General features: G+C 50.8%; 3 protein-coding genes across 3 annotated transcripts in view; 2 read left to right on the top strand and 1 right to left on the bottom strand.

Moving 5' to 3' along the window:
• The first annotated feature begins 2,199 nt into the window (after positions 1 to 2,199).
• LOC116442575 (DNA repair protein RAD51 homolog 1-like) lies at positions 2,200 to 9,327 on the top strand. The gene is given in 7 exon segments (XM_032105739.1): positions 2,200 to 2,271; positions 2,676 to 2,754; positions 2,954 to 3,252; positions 7,114 to 7,231; positions 7,789 to 7,880; positions 8,560 to 8,586; positions 8,588 to 9,327. Coding segments are annotated over 7 exon segments (780 nt in total). The 3' UTR covers positions 8,681 to 9,327.
• A 564-nt stretch (positions 9,328 to 9,891) lies between these two features.
• LOC116442464 lies at positions 9,892 to 14,534 on the top strand. The gene is made up of 4 exons (XM_032105493.1): positions 9,892 to 11,339; positions 11,448 to 12,500; positions 13,373 to 13,427; positions 13,755 to 14,534. The coding sequence occupies exons 2-4, from the start codon at positions 12,432 to 12,434 to the stop codon at positions 14,444 to 14,446; spliced, it is 816 nt and encodes a 271-aa protein (XP_031961384.1). The 5' UTR covers positions 9,892 to 11,339; positions 11,448 to 12,431; the 3' UTR covers positions 14,447 to 14,534.
• Positions 13,341 to 19,529, bottom strand: part of LOC116442463 (transcription intermediary factor 1-alpha-like) — a 58,683-nt gene continuing 52,494 nt past the window's right edge. The window contains exons 17-19 of the mRNA XM_032105491.1: positions 18,978 to 19,052; positions 17,613 to 17,762; positions 13,341 to 16,553 (exon numbers count right to left, since the gene is read on the bottom strand). Coding sequence (XP_031961382.1) covers positions 16,344 to 16,553; positions 17,613 to 17,762; positions 18,978 to 19,052 — 435 coding nt within the window. The 3' untranslated portion in view covers positions 13,341 to 16,343. The remainder of the gene's footprint in view (positions 16,554 to 17,612; positions 17,763 to 18,977; positions 19,053 to 19,529) is intronic.

Here is a 19,529-nt window from a genome sequence, read left to right on the forward strand (position 1 = left end):
TGGATCCTTCTGTCTCTGCTGGAGGTGCAGCTTCACAGACGAGGAGTGGATTCACTGCTGGGGAAGGGGAGGCCAAAGCTGCTGTGTGTGAACTGGCAGAGGGACTGGCCTGATTTAAACAACTGAACACAGCAGAGTCACAAAGTGACTCTGCTGCTCTCCAAGCTCCTGCCAGGATTGTGGACACAGGTGGAAATTAAGGGAAGGTGACCCAGATCGAGCTATTCGTTGGTGAAATTGTTTGTTAGGGAAAGAATGTAAGAATCTTGGGCTGAATGGGTTTTTTTCCCATGAAATGCCAAAAGCAATGTTGGAAAACTTACTGATTCTATTGGCAATGGCTATACACTCTTGCACTTACCCTATTACTTTTCCTTTCAAGTAACTGGAAATTCAGAGACTGTTCAAATGGAATTGTTGCCTGTCCATGGTGTTTTCTTGGCTGTTTTCCAAAACAAAAATACTTGGTCAGTAATAGTTAAAAACTCCTGAAATGCATTTGTTTGTGACCAATGAAAATGCCAAGAAACACCACCAGGAGAAGGTGATGCATTAATTCTTGCATGGAGATGAACCTCCATAGTGGGGATGAACCTCCATAGTTATGCATAGTGGGGAAACTTCTCTGCCCCTTCAGAGCACAGGCATGGGACTGAGTTTGGGTTGATTTGACCCAAGGCAGCCCAGGCTTCCCTGCCTGTGGGCCAGGTTCAGGGCCAGCTCTGTGTCCTGGCTGCCCACACACACCTTGACGTGCTGTGTGTGCTGCAGGAACCATCAGGAAATGTTCCTGCTTTTCTCATGCCCCTCTTGCTCAGTCTCAAAGTCACCATAGGATTTCCAAAGAACCTGCAACAGAGAAGCCTCTCATCACGTTCATTCAGAGCACAGTGAGATACTGGGAGGGGAAGAGAAAGGATAAAGGTGAAATTTCCCTGAGAGAAGGTTGGGAGATCAGGGTGTTCACAGGTGGCACAGGCTGGGATTAGGGCTGAGCAGGACCCAACCTGGTGCACATCATCCATCAGCTTTCACCTCATGTTTTATCGGGGTTTATGGCCCTACCAAGAGGCAGATGTTGAGTCCCAGGCCGAACCATGGCAGTAAATGGTTCTGTTTGAGCTGGTGGTTTATTTACATTACATGTTCATCAGCCATACTCTCTAATAAGTCCTGGGGTTTGTTCTTGATTTTCTTTCAGCCTTACATCCAACTTTCCACCACTTTTCTTCTGTCTCTCTGGTGTGTCTTTTGTGTTCCTTTCTTGTCCTGTGTGTTCCCCATCCCATTCCCTTTCACTACTTCACTCTCTCGTTCTTGTTTTTCTTTAAGTAAATACTCAATATTTATTTAATAAATATTGCTCAATCTCTCTCCCTATTGTCTCTCCTTTTTGTCTGTCTCCCTCCCTGCCCGCATTTTCTTCCTCTCCTTATTCCTTTGCCCTGCACCGTGACTGTATGTCCCTCTCACTGTCCTTTTGCCTGTACCTGTCTGGATCTGCTGCTCAGTCCCTCTCCCTCACTGCACTCTTCTCTTTATAACCCTCTGCCCTGCTGCCCGTCCCTCTCTTTCTCCATCCCTCTGCTGTGCCTTGCCCATCTTCCCCCCACACCCACCTGCCGTGGTCATTTCCTCTCTCTGTCCTTGTTTCCCTCTTTGTGTCCCTCTGTCCTTCCTGTGTAATTACCACTCTGTCTTTATTTTATATATACTGGCAAGTAATACTAATTTATATATTAATTCATTTCGAAACAAACCCTCTCTAACTACTATATTATATACAGGAATATAAGAAACTCTGAATATAGATCTGTAGGGTTTGAAAATAATGACATAACGTTTTTACATACGAATGAAACAATAAAGCGCCTGAAAACGTAAGAAAATACGATGGGGGTGAAGGAAAAGAAACCAGCTCTGTCCCCGCTTTTTTCTCGGACCCAAACGTGTCGCAGCCCTTGGCTGAGCTCTGCGGCGGTGCTGCCACCGGGTGACAGACACCGGCACTGCCGGCCCAGCGCCCTGGCCCTGCCTGCTGTCCCCCGCTGTCCCCTGCTGGGTGACACGAGACACCGGCGGCCTCCGTGCCTGGGGAAGCGTGCGAAGGGCAAGAAGCGGGGCCGAGCGGGGCGATGTCCGCAAACAGAGCGGAGGGGTGAAGGAGGGTCAGGAGCGCAAGCGGGCCCGGCCGTGGCGATGGAAGGAGCGGCCGCCGTGCGGGCGGTGCCTGAGGCGAGCGGCAGCGGAGGGGGCGGCCCGGCGGGGCCCGTGAGGGGAGCGGAATGGAGCTGCCCCTCTGCCACTCTCAAGATGGCGGCCCGGAAAGGAAGTCGCAGTTCGCCACTCTCAAGATGGTGGAAGCGGCAAAAATCACGTGACAGGACGCTCCAGAGGGCGGGTCGGGGTTGAGCCACGCTCGAAATGGCGGACGCGGCTGGACCGCGACAAAAGCGTCCCCGCCGCTGCCTGCTGCCGCTCGCGCGGCTCCCGCCCAGCCCCCGCGCCGTTGATACCACCAGCCGTGTCCCCACATCGGGAAACGCCGCGAAAAATCGCGCTGAAAGCGCAGCATCGGGGGCGGGGGCGCGGGGGCGCTTCGGGCAGCTGATTAGACAGACACACTTGTGAGGTCCGGGGGCCTTAACGGTACCATACCAAAAATGGCGGCCTAGCCGGAAATGACTTCCGCCAGCACCCAAGATGGCGACGAATTGGGACGTCACGTGATGCCACACCAAAGATGGCGGTTCGGTACGTAGCTCATTTGTCCTTCCAAAGATGGCGGCATCATGCACATGCGCGTTGGGTAGGAATGAAAATGGCGGCCCGAAGGACCCCGAACCATCTCTTTGGCTGCCTGAACGTGACCCCAACCCCGACGTGGGCCCAGCGCTCTCAGCGCGATTTCCCGCGGCGTTTCGCGGTGTGGGGACACGGGGGGTGGGGTCAGCGGCGCCGGGGCCGGGCGGGAGCCGCGCGGGGGGCGGCAGGCAGCGGCGGGGACGCCTCTGTCGCGGTCGCGCCGCACGTGATAAAAGCCCCCGGCGCCACCCAGTGCCGGGTCGGGCTCTTCGCTGGCCGCCCCGCGCCTCTCCCCGCTTTCCCCCCGGCCCGGGGAAATGCAGGAAAACACAAAACCATCGAGGAATTACAGTCACCGGAGCTGCCCGGGCCATCCCCCTGCCCGAAGGGCGGCTTCTGCCCGGAGCCGGGAGCACCCAGCAGGACGCAGCTCCTTTTTTCCAGGAGGTGAGAGGTGGGGGCCGGAGGTGGAGGCAGGGTTTGCCAGGCATGGGGAGCAGGGAGGATTCCAGCTCCCAGCAGCTCTCTGCGAGCGCTGGATGGACTCTGGGCTGAGGAGGTGGGAGTTGTGGGTCGTGTCCATGTCGCCGGGAGCTCCTGAAGTGGCAGCTCGCAGCAGTGTGTCTGTGCGTGGAGCCAGCTCTAATGCTGGCAGCCAAATTAAATTTATATCAGATTTGTATCAAACGTGGTGTTTATATCTGGGACCGCTCAGTTCCCTGGGTGTGAAAGTCTTTGAAGTAGCAAAGCTGAGCCGTTCTGGAGCATTCCAAGTGTTGTGTCCTGGGCCTGTCAGGATTAGCCATAAAGAACCCAGCCAAGCCCCCGAACCCTCCCTGGATGTTTGAAACACTTCCACAGACAGCCAAGGCAGTAATGATTCCAGAGCAAAAATTAGAGGTGCTTGCTTATGATCCGTGGGGAATTTCCTCTGGAATTATCAGTCAGAGAGTGTATCGAAGCAGAGCCCATCTTTTGGCTTTTTCTGGTCTGCAATCTCCTCTCTGGCTTAACAGAGTTTTGTGTGCTCCCACGTGTTTTCAGGTTGAAATTTGGGGTGGTTTTGTTTCTTTAGGGCTTGGGGTTTTTTCCCAAGTGAATCAGCTCTCCCATAAATACTCCATGTTGTTCTACACGGCTGCTTTGGTTATGGGCCAGAGAGAGAGAAGGGAAATGGGCTTTTATGATCTTGACATTTTGCCAGTGGTATTTGAGGTGAACTGTGGCAGAATGGAGGAGCAAACACTTGGGATTAATTTACTGCAAGAATTAACTAGCAGCAATCAGCTGAGCTGTGGTGAGAAACCTCTCCAGTTTGTGCTTCCATTCAGCTCCTTCTCCTGTCCTGGGCTCCTGGCACTGCTGCCATGGGAGACAGGCTCCTCACTCCCAGTGAAGCATTTGAAATGCCACAGATTAAACATTCACGTGGAGTGGGAAGTGGGAAACAACTGCTGGCAGCAGGGTGACCCAGCGAACTGGCACTTCCCTGGGACTTGGCAGCCACGTGGGGAGGAGCGTGGCAGGGCTTCACCACGGAGTCCCAGCTCTGCCAGGGAGATCAGCTGCTGCTTCCGATCCTGAGCAGGCACAGATTATCCATATTTGCTTCTCAAAGAAAAGGCTGGAGCTTGGTGTCCTGCATTAAGGTTGTTTACAATCTTTGGGGTTTCCTTATTCATAACTGCCCAGGAAGGAGCTTGTAGGATGTGTTGACAAGTTTGGTCACAACTGACAGAATTCCTGCTGCCTCGCTACCCTCCTGGCCTCTTGTATTTCACTGAGCAGAGCTGGCAGCACTGGGAACATCTTTGTGCTCCTGCTTTTCATCCCCTTCTTAATCCAGAGGGTCTGGCAGGGGAGAAAGAGAGGAGCCAGGAATATTGGGACAATGGGGGACTTCAGTTACTGTCAAGCAGAGACTTCCCAGGCCTGGATCTGAAAAGACCCAGGCGCTGCAACCCTCTGGCTGCTCCGTCCCATCCTGGACTTGATGCTTCCAGTTGTGGTTTAGCAGCTTGTCCCAGAAAACCTGCACAAGCCTGACACAAGGTTTGTCCTGGGTTCTGAGGAACCTGGAATTCACACCTTTGTCCCTTGGCAGTGTTTTCTTTGGCTCAAATTTCCCTCTAAGCACTCGCTGCTGGGATACATGGGGAAAAGCCCTGTCCCTGCATGGGATGGAAACTCCTCCATGTCTTACCAAGGAGTTAAAAGCCCGTTGGGTTTTCTGGAAGCAGTCGATGAACTCGGCCTCGCTCGGGGGTCTTGCTCGGAGGGTCAGCATTCCCTCTGCCCGGAGAAGGGGCAGAGAAGGACACGGCCCGTTAGTGAGAGCATCCCTTTGGGAAGGTTCCATCTGCCTGCCGTGCAGAAGGCACAGCAGGAGTGGGTGTTGGCACCAGAACTACCGCGAATCAGGGCTTCAGGGCAAGGCAAAGTCCCTGTGTGTGCCCGAGGCTCCGTGTGCTCTACCAGAGGTGCCCCCGGAGCAGCGGCACCTCCCGAGCTGCTGTGCCCGGATCCGTGGCTGTGCCCGGCCTCGATCCGGCCTTGCTGGGCCGGGAGCTGAGGTGTCCCCCCCACCTTCATCCGTGCCCCTCTGCGCTCCCCGTTTGTTCCAGCACTGCCCCTCCTGGCCCTTTCTTCTTGTTCTGCCTCCCCTTCTTCCCTTGGCTGAGCTGTCGGAATGCCTCTGCGGCCATCTGGAGCCAGGTGATGAACACTGGGATGTCATCTGGGGTGCAGTTCTCTACCAACTTCAAGCGGCAGGTTTGTTACAGAGCCCGGACAGTCTGCCTCCTGAAACACAGAAATGGGGCCGCACACGCCTGAGTTTCTGAGCTTTGGGGTAAAATGACGGGTACAAAGGGGGATATGTGGTAGGCGGTTCAGGAAGGCTGTACCTTCCTAGTACCTCAGCCAATGGGGAAAGGAAGAGGGCAACAAGAGGGAGTTTAGGATAAAAGGAGGCTGCGCCCTCCTAAACCTCGAGAGAGAAAACTCCACGAGTGAGTGTCCCAGTGGTTTCTCTCCCTTTATTTGAATAAAGTTTCAGGCATCCTCTGTCTCCTCTATGGACGCTGGCTTCTCATAGCGTGATTTTCCATACAGGAGGAAACAAAAAGAAAAAGGAGGGAAGGACAAAAGGAAAAGGGGGAAAAAAGAACAAAGGCCACTAAAGCAAGGTCCGCGCAGCCTGAGGGCCGAACTCCCACAGCCCGGTCCCGTCCCATTCCCGGCGCTGCTTCCCGCTCCAGCTGTGCCCGCGTGCACTCCCGAGCAGGGCCACGAGGGGCATTAAACAAAGGGCTGGAATTGGGCACCGTGAGGGGACCTGGGCAGGGAACGCGGGGAGCTCCAGACCGCGGGCGGGGGGCGCTCCTGGCTCCGGCAGGGCCCCGCTAAAGCTGGAACCCTGGAATGCCAGAATGGTTTGGGGTGGAAGGGACCTTAAAAACTCATCCCGCTCCATCCCCTGCCACGGGCAGGGACACCTTCCACTGGCCCAGGTTGCTCCAAGCTCCATCCAGCCTGGCCTTGGACACTGCCAGGGATCCAAGGGCAGCCACAGCTTCCCTGGGCACCCTGTGCCAGGGCCTCCCCCCCCTCACAGGGAAGTATTCCTTGCTAATATCCAACCTAAACTCTTTTCCTTCAAAACAACGTGAATCTACAAACTTCTTTGCTAAATTCGTACTTGTGCTCTGTGAGAAAAAAACCCAGAACAATTCAAAAATACTAACAAGTGTCTTTTTCCCTCCCTCCATCCCTCTCTCCCTCCCTCCCAGCAGTGTGGCATAAATGCCAGTGATGGGAAGAGGCTGGAAGAAGCTGGATTTCACATGGTGAAGGCCATGGCTTATGCACCAGAGAAGGAGCTGCTGAACATTAAAGTCATCAGTGAAACCAAAGCTGACAAAATCCCAGTAAGGGTGTTCTGGAGCTTTAACCCAGGATATTCCACAGGTTTATTTCTGCTGGCTGAAAGTGTTGTGGTGAATTTGGAAGGTCTCCAAAGGGCAGTAAAGGTGATTGGAGGTGTGACCTGACTTGTGATGGGAAAAGGCAGAATGTACCAGGACTGAACCGAAGGGAAGGATTTCCCTAAAACACACAAAAGGGATGTTGGAGCTTTTACTTGGAGCAGAATTTCCGTTCTGTGCAGAGGTACCAACCCATGCAAGGTCTGTGAAATGTGCATGGGATGATGCAGGCGCCTCTCCACAAGGCAGGAAATATTAATTACTAGGGGGTTAACAAACGGTGTGAACTCTCCTGGCACTGCTCAGTTGGGTTTTCCCGCAGGCTGATGCAGCTGAACTGGTTCCCATGGGTTTCACCACAACCACAGAATTCCACCAGCGGCAGTCAGAGATCATCCAGATCCCCCGTGGCTCCAAAGAGCTGGATAAGCTGCTTCAAGGTCAGCATTTTATTATTTCTCTTTCCTGCTTAGGCTCAGTTTTTGGGGTGGGGTTTTCCCATGAGTGTGATCTTTGCATGGAACCATGTAAGGCAAGTCTTGGTTGGATGAAAGACCTCTAGGACTGCTCTTGAATAATTGCTTTTATTTTAAAAGCTGCAGAAATAGTTTTTAATCCTTTTAGTTGTGATGCAAGACCCAGAGCTTTCAGTTTTTGGATGTTTCTGGTTTATTTAAGTCCGTGCCATGTTTAGTGAAAACAAAACCAGGCATCACCATCTCCTCATTCCTCTGGTAATCCAAAAATGAAAGCAAGCAATTTCAACTCTTCAGCATCTTCAGAAACACACCTGGACTTCCTATCCACAATACAAACAAACCTCAGGATGACAAGCGGTTTTCCCTCTTAGTTTTGAAACTTTTAGCCAAATTCAGTGTTTAAATTTTATATTATATATATATAAATGTAATATTTTATATGTGGGTTAGATACATAGATATCAGTTTGTAGCATGTGACCTTTTAATTTTTATTAATAATTGTTATTTTCCTTCCAGGAGGAATAGAAACAGGGTCCCTAACGGGGTTATTCGGGGAATTCCGTACTGGGAAGACGCAGCCGTGTCACTGCCTGGCAGTCACTGGTCAGGTGGGGGGTTCACCTCATTACAATCCAATATTCAGACCCCACAGCCGTGGGATATTTGCTAATTTGGGCACTTTCTTTGACTATCTAAGTGTTTACTACTGTCTAGAGGTTACCATTCTCTAAAATATTAGTGGCTTGGACTTAATTTGATCATTTAGTTAACTCCCTAAACTTCCCAGCTCAAAGCTGAGCACCTGTCATCTTTTGTAGAATCATGGAATCCTGGAATGGTTTGGATGGGAAGGGACATTAAAGCCCATCCAGTTCCATGGGCAGGGACACCTTCCACTATCCCAGCTTGCTCCAAGCCCTGTCCAGCCTGGCCTTGGACACTGCCAGGGATCCAGGGGCAACCACAGCCTCTCTCGGCAACCTGTGCCAGGGCTTCAACACCCTCACAGGGAACAATTTCTTCCCAATATCCCACCTATCCCTGCCCTGTGTCAGTGGGAAGCTATTCCCCCTTGTCCTGGCACTCCAGGGTGACGGGCACTACAAAGGGAAGGTGTCAGAGATGGGGGAACAGGCATCTTTCCTCTTGCTTTTCCCAGCTAAATGGGACTTTAGTCACAATAGCTTGGGATATTATTTGCTGTATGACCTCTGTGAGGGCATGTGGCAATATCTGCTGTATTTATGGATACTTTATTCCCTGTTCATTCCTTTCCTTCTCCTTTAGCTCCCCACAGACCCTGGGGGCGGGCAGCAAGGGAGAAGCCACATCCATGGACACAGAGGGGATCTTCCGTCCAGAGTGGCTCCTGGCTGTGGCTGAAAGGTCTGTGAGAGGAATAGTTTGACTCACGACTCAGCTGGAAACTATTTTCCACAGGTCCTGGAGGTTGATTTGGCAGGTGTTCCCTGTAGTGGGTTGACCCTGAGTTGATGGACAGTCTTTTAGACGGATGACACTTCTCACAATTTACATATTTAAACTGCGCGGAAAGGCGGGAATTGCCTTTTGTCCCAGCTCGCCTGCCAGAAGGTGGGGGGGCCTTGGAGCCTCCGAGCCACTGGGCCAGGACCCCTGCCCCCCCCTTCCCCAACGCCACGGCACGGACCCTGGGTCGCTGGGGGGGCACTGTCCCAGAGCCGCAGGCAGCTCAAACCAGCCAGGGACTGCCACGCAGCTGAACCCATCCGCTGCGGCTCCCTGGGACCGGCGGGTCCCTCTCCTCTCCATGCAGAGCCAACGGGAGCCGGCAGAGCCTCCTGTCTGCAGCCAGCACACTCTGTGCTGAACTGAAGGAGACACCACGCAGCCAGCAGCACAGAGGGAGCGAGGCTTTCTCCACCATAAAGCCTGAACAAGAACACTCTTCAACGTGGCGGCTTCAGAGTCAGAAGGAGAAGGTGAGTCACGTGAGACCCAGCTGGAAATGGCGACGGGAGAAAAGAGGGCGGTGCCGCGAGTCTCACGCGTAGCTTAAAAACCTTCTTGCATGCCGTGGTAAGAAACTGTAATATCACACACAAACTGTCTCTTTAATCCATCTGAAGTACATGGGGGGATGGAGAATCCTTGTGTGGCCTGTGAAGATTGTGAAGAGTGCCTATGCCAGGCTATATAGAAGCAGTGAGAGGCTTTTAGAGACTTGTGGCGAAGAAGCCTTTGTGTGCAGGCCAAAAATAACTCATCCTTAAAAAGATTAATAACCCCGTGTGATGGCCCATGTTTGGCAGTGTGAAGGAACTGTGAGATTTTTTCATGGCAGAGATGTTTTACACCACAGCAGATTGTTTCTTTCTGGGCAGGTCTGCTGTTGGTGGCTGTTTGGGAACCTTGTGCAGCTGAAGAAAACCCTTTTTTCCTTTAGCATGAGAAAGAGACTTTTCAAGAACTGCAACATTGACTAAAATCCCACGTTCTGTTACCCTTTGTGTGAGTTGGGTAAAAGGAGGAAAGTGCTGGAAGGGGGGCAGGGGGTTTGCTTTAATTTCTTGTTATTTCTTTTTACTTTTAATTCTGTTGGTAATAAAACCCTTTCTTTGTACTGCAACTGTTTAAGTTTGAACCTGTTTTGCTTTCTCCTAATTCTTATCTCACAGAAGGAAAGTAAGTAATGGATATTTTGAACCAAACCACTACGCTTAATTGGCGTTTCTGCCCAGTTTACGAACTGAACCTGCCACATTCCCTTTGGAAACTTCGGTGCTGCCATTCCTCTCCCGTCTCTGCCGCTCTCTCTGCAGCTCTCGTGTCACTGTCCCTCGGCACGAGGTGATTTCCCTCTCTTTTCCTACTGGAAGGGACTGGGACCTTCCCAAGCAGCTGGGGACAGGACTGGCTGGATCCTGTTAGCTCTTTCTGAAGGGATTTTGATCTAATCTTGCTGGCTTCTCCCACAGCAAGGACTGTTCCCATGTTTCCTGTTGCCAGGGAATACTTGGCAGCCAAGTGAAGGAGAGGAAGTGAAATGTTGTTTGCAGCAGGCACAGGTATGTCTGTGCTGGCTGTGTATGGAGTGTCCTTGGAATCATGGAATCCTTCAGGTTGGAGGAGCCCTCGGAGATCACGGCGCCCAACCGTTCCCCGGCGCTGCCGAGGCCACCACTGTCCCTTGTCCCCAAGTGCCACATCCACACGGCTTTAAATCCCTCAGGGATGGGGCCTCCACCACTGCCCCGGGCAGCTGTGCCAGGGCTGGACAGCCTTTCCACTGAGAGACTTCCCAATATCCAGCCTAAACCTCCCCTGGGATCATGTGAGGCCGTTTCCTCTTATCCATTTCAAGTGGTTCTAGTCATTCAGTTCTCTTTTCATCACCATGTCTTGCATTTTTTTCTGTCTGTTTTTATCTCTGCCGGGGATGTGAGTTTTTCTTCCAGTCTTTTGGCAAAGCTCCTGGCTAACTCCAGGAGCTCCAAGGTTCATCCCTTTCTCTTCCCTGCTTTTGCAGGAATGGCCTCTGGCAGCAATGCCCTGGACAAGGTGGCCTCTGCCGGGGCTTTAACAGCGACCCCCAGGCCCAGCTGCTGTTCAGGCTGATTCAGGGAGAGGACCCCGGCCTGTGTTTCCCTCCTGAGCCCTTGGTCCGCAGGGAAATGAACGTCTCGGGCAGTTCGTACAGCTCTGTTCGATGCTGTATGGATTAGGATGATTTTCTGGGAGCAGGCTGTCCATCCTGACCCTTCCTGTCAGGCTATACCTGCGGCAAGGCCGAGGTGAGACCAGGATCTGTAAAATCTCTGACTCTCCGTGTCTGGCCGAGGCTGAAGCCGTGTTTGCTGTCAGTGCCGACGGAGTGGAAGATGCTGAAGACTGAAAACTCCTTTTCTTCCCCTGAATCCCACGACTATGTCTGTAAAAGGCTCCTTTCTTGGTGGCACCTTAGGGAAACTCCCCAAGGCAGCGGGCGGAGGAGGCGGTGGTGTGTCACTGTGGGAACCATCAGGACACACGGAGCACAGTTGGAGCTGTTGGGAAGAGATTCCCTCTGGGCTGCAGGCACAGACGAGGTCAGTGTGGTTAATTAAAGCAAATGATTGAGAAGGGATTTGAGCAGCCCTTGGTTGGAGCTGGCAGCTCTTCTTTATTGTCTCTTCTTTCTTTGAATTCTTTCTTAGGCAGTTATTGCAATCAAGATACGCAATGAGGAGAACAGCATTGCTGCCCTGCTGGATTGGGAAATCCAAGTCCAGTTCCTTGGAGAGATTGAGGGGAGGGGGAGCTGAGCCTCAGGCTGGGTTTTGGCAGCGGGAATTCAGTGAGGAGGGGAGATCCCCCAAAACTGGTTAAAGCCAATTCTGCTGGGTTTAGGTGCCCCCACCCCAAAAAATTATCCTGGTTAAAGGGGACTTGAGGAAGCAGTGGGCTGTGCTGGGGGGGGCTGTGCTGGTCAGCGATGCTGGGCAATGCCAGGTCCACTACAGGTGGGCTGTGCTGGGACCCCGAATTCCAGCCAGGAATGCTGGGCACTGCCAGACCTCTGGGACACTGCCTGATCCAGAGAATTTTCCCATTATCTTCTGTCATGCTCAGCACCTGGCATTTCATTAGAGTTCCACAGGCTGAAAATACCATGGGAGCAGCTGGAATCACAGCCAATCACACAGAAGCTGGTCCAGGATTGGAAATGAGCTGTTCCACAGATTTATTTTTCCCAGTGCGTTTTTAATTCAAAGCAGAACACTGCCCGCCCCATATCCTTATTTTTGGGGTTCCTCCATGAGAATTATCTGCCTGTGCGGGATAAAAAATTCCCCCGGCACGGCAGGGAGCGGCGGGGTTTGGAGGTCCCGGGGCCGCAGCCGGAGCGGCACCGCCGGGCTCAGCCCCAGCGCCCGTTCCAGAGCGGCTCCTCCCGCCCGCGGGCGAGCCCGGGACCCCGCCCAGCGGACACGGACAGGACCCGGACCCGAAGGCCCGATCCCAGTGTCGGGAGCATTTCCCGGGGCTTAAATCCCTTCGGCCCCGCCCCGCGCAGCCGCTCTGGGGCCCCGCGCACCTGAGCTGGCCCCGCCCTTCACACCTGAGCCGGCCCCGCCCCGCCCATAAATCCCGGCGGATTCGCTCCCGCTCCGTTCTGTGTGCTGGATGCTCATCCTGAGATGCGGCGGGACCGTCGCTCGGAGCGCCGGACCGGGGGCTGCTCCCAGCGCTGCGCGGAGCCCAAGGCGGTAAGGTGGGGCCGGGATCCGGGCCCGGGAATTCGGGTTCGGGTCCTGCCGGTGTCGGCTGAGAGTCCCGGGCGGAGCCGCTTCTCCCTCGGCGGGCGGGATGCGGGTCCCGGGGCCGGAGGACCGGGGCGGGTTTTGGGCTGGGATCGGTACCGGGATCGCCGCGAGCGGGAGGAGCCGCTCCGGGACGGGCGCTGGGCTGGGGTCCCCCTGGAGCTCCGGGCGGGGTCCCCGCGCCGTCTCGCTGCGGCCGCGGGGAGCCGGGGCTGTGGCGGTGCCGGGCCCGGGAGGAGGGCGGCGGTTCCCCGGAGCAGGCGCTGGGTCGCGGCTGGAAGCGGGCGGGGCGCGGGGACCGCCCGTGCGGGCCCCGGGACCCCTCAGGCGCCGCCGCTCCCTCAGGCGCCCCCTGGCGGACACGGAGCGGCGGCGCGAGCGCAGCGCCCCCGGTGCGCGCTCCCGGCCCCGCAGGCGCCGGTGCGCGCTCCCGGCCCCGCAGGCGCCGGTGCGAGGATGCAGAACCGCCCCCGCCCCGAGGGCCACCGCACCCCCCGTGGCAGAGCAGCGCCCGCCTCCCCCGTGCCCGCTCCCGCCCGCCGTGCCCCCGCGGAACGAGCGCGGCTGGATCGCGGCGGGCGGGAGAAGCCGCTCCGAGGCGGGAGCTGGGGCCGAGTCCGGCGCTGCCGCTCCTGCTCCGACTCCGACCGGCGTGGGACTGCGGCCCCGACGGGGCTCGGTCCTGCTCCGGCTGCTCATCCGACACCTGCCGGGTGAGACCTGATGCTCTCCCTCCCTTTTTCGGTGGCTCGCACTCCAACGGAAAAAAACCTCTGGGTTTAAAAAGCCAGTGAAAACTATTTACTCTTTATTTACAGAGCACAGGAGATTTTAAGTTAGAAAGACCTCCAAGGATCATCAAGTCAAACCATGGTAAGTAATTGGCCCATCTGGGGATTGAACTCAGAATCTTGGCATTTTCAGCACCCTGCTCCAAGCACCTGAGCCAATCTCGGGATCGTGAGGAAGGTCCTGCCTGGGATGAGAATGACTGCTGCCAGCAAGAGAATTCCTAGGCCAATGCAGCTCCTTCTTTTCTGCTCATGCTGCTTCACCCACCAGCCCCTGGAATGGCTCTAGAGCAGAACTGGCTGGCACCTGACATGACAGCACAAAACTCTTACAAATAATGACGATTTCCTGCCCTTTCCAGGATTTACCCAACAGCTGTAATGGTACTCATGCAATGTTCTTTTCCAGGGAGAAAGCACAGGACGAGTCCTGAGGGTTCACTTAGTCCGTTGCAGAAGTTGTTCTGGAGTGTCAGGGCTGGTCCCGCTTGCACAGGGGCGTTTTCTGCAGGTGAGTGTTCACAGCCTAAAATCAGGGCAGGTGCTGAGGCTGGGGCTGCTTTTCTGGCCCAGAGCTGCGCAGAGCCCTCGGTGACTCCCGCTCGCTGCCAGGAATGTTCCTTGGTGTTTTCTCCGTGTGTCCCAGCTGGCCGGGAAAGCGGGGTGGGAGGTCCGGAGCCACAGAAAGGGAACTGGCACCTCTTGTCCTTTGTATTTCCAGGGGAGCAGCTGTGCCTGCAGTGTCCTGCCTGTGGCACGCAGAATACAAAACACACATCCCAGGCACGGGCACTGGGATGCCCGGGCAGTGCTCAGATGGACATGGATAAAGGGCTGCCCACAGCTCCTTGGCCAGGGGCCGCTCTGAACAGGAACCCAGAGATGCTTTGCTGTGGACAGACCTCACTGACACCCCAAAAATCCCCCAAGGAACAGCTTGGGCATTACCTGGGAATGTCGGCACTGTGTGTTTGCAGAGGGGCTCAGACAGCAATTGCCAATGCCGACCTCCTGGAACTCCCACACACCTACCAGGTATGTCCCATGCACCCCAAATCCCTTCCCTTCCAGCCTGAGGACATCATCCATCACCAGCATTAAAGCCAAGGGAATCTTCCCTCACAGAAATTAAATCCCAAGCAATAGCCCTTGGAGATGCCTTAAAATAAATGTTCAAGAGTTGGATGAAGTTTTGTTTGGATTAAGTTTGGAGTTTTTCAGGGGCTGGCTGGAACTACGGAACTGATGGAAAGCTTTCACAGGTGGGTCACGCTGGAGGTGCCCTGAAGGCAGGGACATGCATCCCTTTCCTCAGGGAAAAGAACTTCCAGAGGCCACTCCTGAGGCTCTCAAAGGAAATCAGCTTCTGCAGGGAGATGTCCTCACCTGGGCACAGGGGCTGCCTCAGCATGGGCTGGGAGTGCATCAGGCCACTGCCTTCTCCTGCTTTAAAATGACAACAGTGACAACAGCAATAATAATTTAAAAAACCCAGCAAACCGAAGCCCACCAAAAAAAAAAAAGGAAAATAACTGGTTACTTTGGGCAGCCTAATACTCCACCACATGATCAGAGGTTATGTCAAAAGGCCTGCTGCAACCACAACTGAGTATTTTATGGGAGTGTCCACTATATTTTAGTGTGCAGTGCCACCCTATGACAAAGACAGGCACGATCTCATCAGGTGAGAGGCAAAGCCAGGCCTTTTTCTCATTCCACACGCACGCAGCAGCGAGGCACAAGCAGCACTTGGATCCAGTCTCTGCCATGCTCTATGCACCACACCAGGGCTACAGAGCCAGGCAGAAGCAGGCTTGGGTACGCTCAAGTGTCTTCACAAGTCAAACTGCAGAATTCTGGCACAGTCAGAGCTCAATTAATCCAAATGACTGTCTGCTCTCCGAAACACTGAGTTTTCATTTAAGATTACATAAATGAAGACTAAAAAACAATAGCTAGGGCAACCACAGACAAGTACTGCTCTAACTCTGCAGCCTCGGAGGGCAGAAGCAATCCTAATGTTGTTGTCAGAGCTTCTGGAAAGTAGACCAAACAAAATAAGGTACTTCATCCTCATTTTGTGGTGATCTTAACCAGGATCGATGAAGGGCTGAAGAGCCTTCTTTCTCTTCAAACTTGTGTACTCCCAGGTGAATGCTGGTTGCATTCTCACAATGACAGATTTAGAAATACGGAAAAAGAACAAGGGATTGTGGACAGAAAGGATGCTTTTTCTCCCGTCTTTAAAAATACACAAAAATGACTGGTTTTGCAAACAAACATTTTTCCACTCAAGACGTCCCCATCAAATTCATTAAACAGAGGTACATCACACTTGAGACACCTGTTAAACAAAATAGTACAGAAATACCATTGCTTCCTGCTGGTGGTGAGAAAAATGGTGCAAACCAAAGTATTCTGTCCTTTACTTCCTCCATTAGAAACTCTCAAACAAATTCCTCTTCTTCCTTTTTTTTAAAGTTATTTTTAATACCCTCTCCCTTACATTTTAAAATTCCCAGTAACTTCTTTGGGGGCAACTACACTCTCATTATACCAATCAGTATTGCAGGACAGTAACATTACACCATCTTTTTTTGTGGTTTGTGTTGAATACAGTACAGAGAGATCAAATTATGGCCAGCCACATGCCTTTGGTAAAGTTAAAAATCTGGTGAGATCACATTTTCTTCAAACTCAGAAAGCCACATGTTGAACCCATGTCATGTTTTGAGGTTCAATTCTATACAAACTTCTTCTTCAAAGCAAAGTTAAACAGCTGTCACCCCACACAAATGGCAATTTCTGAGCTGATCCACAAAAGAGATGAAAGGTTTGAACTTCAGAGAAGCTCTTCACATGCCTTGATCTCCATTAGATTTGTGTTTCAGATGGGGAGAAAGTCTAGTAAATATTCACAAACCTACAAGTCAAAACAGTGAGAACAGTGATAAATATTCTCAGTTTTAAAAAAACTTCCTGTCGTAACGCATGGGGCTCATTTAAGCAACTGACGGTCTTCTCCTTTGAGGCGTTTTTTCCGGGGCTGTACAAAGTCATCATCTGAGTCATCAGTAAGTTCTGGATTCTCTTTTTCACTCTGGCTGCTTGGCTGTACAGGGAACTTTCTCTCAGGATAAAGGTTCCTTAGAAGATCTTCAAAGTAGGCTTCGAGTTTCATGCCGGCATCAGCCACTTCTGAGTCAGGCTGTTGGGTGAATTAACATCATCAGTGCATCATGAAATAGCTTTGTACTCAGGTCACACTAGGACTTTTAGGTACAAACGACAAGAAAACATCAATCAGCAGCAAGAATGGCTACAGAACACAGGGTCCCAAAGAGCACAAGTCTGCAGAACAGAGAGCGAGGGCAGATCTTTCAACACCCCCCAATGATTTTTTTCTCTGACAGGTGACCACAGAAGCCACTCACAAAAGCCACCCTGCCTGGGTTCTGAAAGCTATGTAAAGAGATTCTAAGAACTCTTAAATCCTGACTGGGGTGGGGGCAGGGGAACAGAAGTTGTGTTACACTGTGAAACACATAGATACGTCCTCAGGGTGTTAGAAACTTCTCTAGCTTAGAGATCTTTTTAGTAACAGTGAAAATATTAGTAGACAATGACTGTAATGTGGAAGACTGGGCAGTCCTAAAGTCATCCATACCCACCAGAGCTTTTAGTTTCCTGAAGTGGAGATCACTGTGGTGGGAATAACTCCTGGCTATCAAGGATGACTGGATGAGAACCCCATGGAGGCCACTTGGAGAAGCCTTTATTCCACTGTAATTCTCTCTCATTTTGTGGTCCACTCAGAACCTGCATCCCTATTTCACCACGTGTTCCCTTATGTGCAGTAGGGGATAATAATCACTCAACATGCAACTTGAAATCATAAGGGTGAGTACAGAGCTCCCAGAATGAAAATCCCACTGAATTTAAGATCTGAGACAAGGAGGATGAAACCAATTTTTAAATCATAATGTCCACCATTAACCTGCATGATAAAAAACTGTCCTTTTCTTTACCTGCTGTCCTGCCATTCAGCTATGTTTGTTACCATCCTCCTCCCCTCCATGGAAAGATCTCCACTGCAGAGTAATCTCAGACCACAGCAGTGTTAAATCTGATCAATGTTTTCACTGCAGTCTCATAATCAAAATAAGTTTAATACAATAAATTCTTGTGTTGAAAGTTCTACCCCCATTACAGTTTTCCTCAAAGGAACTAAACCAACAAAACCTGATAAAGTATCTACTTTTCTAACCTCATTAAATTCAGCACAGTTTTGGAAAATCAGTCTGAAATCAGCCACAAAATCTTCCGGCTTTGTGTAGAATGAATTGGTCACTTCAAGTCTTTTCTTGATGGTTGACAAGTCCATAGGCTTTTTGATTATTTTGTAGTAATCAGGGACCTAAGTGGAGAAAAAAAAATCCCAAATGCAATCATATTCATAATTTATTGTTTTATAAACCTTTAGATTGGAGGGCGTGGGCAAGGTTTAGTTTCATCTTCAAAGTACAACTCAAAGATACAAGAATTGCACTTTTAACATACATGCAGACAGCTTCTGGAATAACACTGATGTATGACAATTTGTTGGCTAAAATACACTCTTTCTAATGCCTATTTTAAAATCAAAGAGAAACACATAAAACCTCCACCTCCACTGACTACATATAATAGAGCCAATGACTTGGTTTGGACATTATTTTCAGGTATAGTCAAATAAGCTTTCTATTATGTTTCATTCTCAAGACCACCATATGAAATAAGTCCTTGAAATGGTGGCAAATTTCAGTGATATCAATGGTTTTGATACTCAAACTGTGGCTGTAGGATTAACTTTTTTTTTTTCTTTAGAAAGAATAAGAAACTAGTAAATAAGCTATGAAATCCAGTGGTAATATATTGATACTTTTTCCTAGCTAGATTCACATTTTAATGTTTTAATACCTGAATTTAGTAACACATGACCATGATATGATTAATCAATGAATCTCTTGTGCCATTTCTTATTAAACTCTGTGATATGTTCTTCAGAATTCTTATTCAAATGGAATAAAGGCTGCATAGGAACATACTACTTTTTGATTAACTCTTTCCCCACTGACTTTTCCTTCCCTACTGACTTGTTTGAAGAACATCTTTTCATCTGATCATGGTGGTAGTTCTGTGTATCCTTGGAATTCTAATGCACCCAGGTACTGTTTCACATTTTAAACGAACAAATTTCAAGCTAACAGTAAGAAATTCGATTTCATGTTAGTACTATGGAGAACCCTCATTCTCAAAATCAGGTAATGTTTAAAACCCCCAAATATATGCCAATTCACCTTCTCAGTGATACAACTCAGGATATGAAGTTAGCAGTGTTAGAACTTACTTTCTGTAACTATTTCTGAAGTATTAAGTAAAATCAGCTATTGGGGAATTTTACTTGTAAATCCCCTGCCAACCCAGTGCTTCAACTTTTAACTTCCCCCCTTCACAGAGTTTTAATAAAACTAAACATGTTTAATGTATTCAATATCTGTGGAATTTGACTTCTGATAATGGAGTTTGGAATGCCATTAGAAACATGGCAAATATGCTGCTAACATAAAATGGGAAGAAGTGAGGTACATACTGTGGGAGGAACTGGATCTTGAAAGGCAGGACTCATTTCATGGCAGTAGAGGTACAGCAGCAGTCTTTCACACTTCTGTGTCAAGACAAATAGAGACCCAAGTAATTCAGGAATCCTACACGGTTTATTCTAAAATCACAAACTACAGAAGATATGGAACAGATGCTTAGTATTCCCCCTTTTTCTTTGTGTATACAAATATATTAAACTGGATCTTGAGCCTTGAGAGAGATTCTAGAAATACTTTTGTGTGATTTTATGCTTGCTGATTCCTTATCAGAATCTTTACAGGACTTATAACTTACATTTAATGCAAAGTATCAATAGAGCACATGTAAATAATGGTGTGACAGTCTGTCCTCCACACACACACACACACACACTGCTCTTGATGGGCAATGTGATTTATCCTAAGATAAGAACACCAGGTGGGAATTGCAGGAGGAGCTGTCTGGATGCTTGCATAATCAATGCATTCCAGAGATGGGGGAATGGTGAAGATTGTGATTGATCTTGGTACACGTGGGCCTGCAAAAGGGTACAAAATGCTCC

This window comes from Corvus moneduloides, chromosome 4 (assembly GCF_009650955.1).
Source record: "Corvus moneduloides isolate bCorMon1 chromosome 4, bCorMon1.pri, whole genome shotgun sequence".
Lineage (NCBI taxonomy): Eukaryota > Metazoa > Chordata > Aves > Passeriformes > Corvidae > Corvus > Corvus moneduloides.

Excerpts from the sequence above, each read along its gene's own strand:
- LOC116442464 (XM_032105493.1), top strand. The coding sequence starts at position 12,432 with ATGCGGCGGGACCGTCGCTCGGAGCGCCGGACCGGGGGCTGCTCCCAG. Across the intron at positions 12,501-13,372 it reads GCTGCGCGGAGCCCAAGGCG|AGCACAGGAGATTTTAAGTT; the intron begins GTAAGGTGGGGC and ends CTTTATTTACAG. Across the intron at positions 13,428-13,754 it reads GATCATCAAGTCAAACCATG|GGAGAAAGCACAGGACGAGT; the intron begins GTAAGTAATTGG and ends GTTCTTTTCCAG.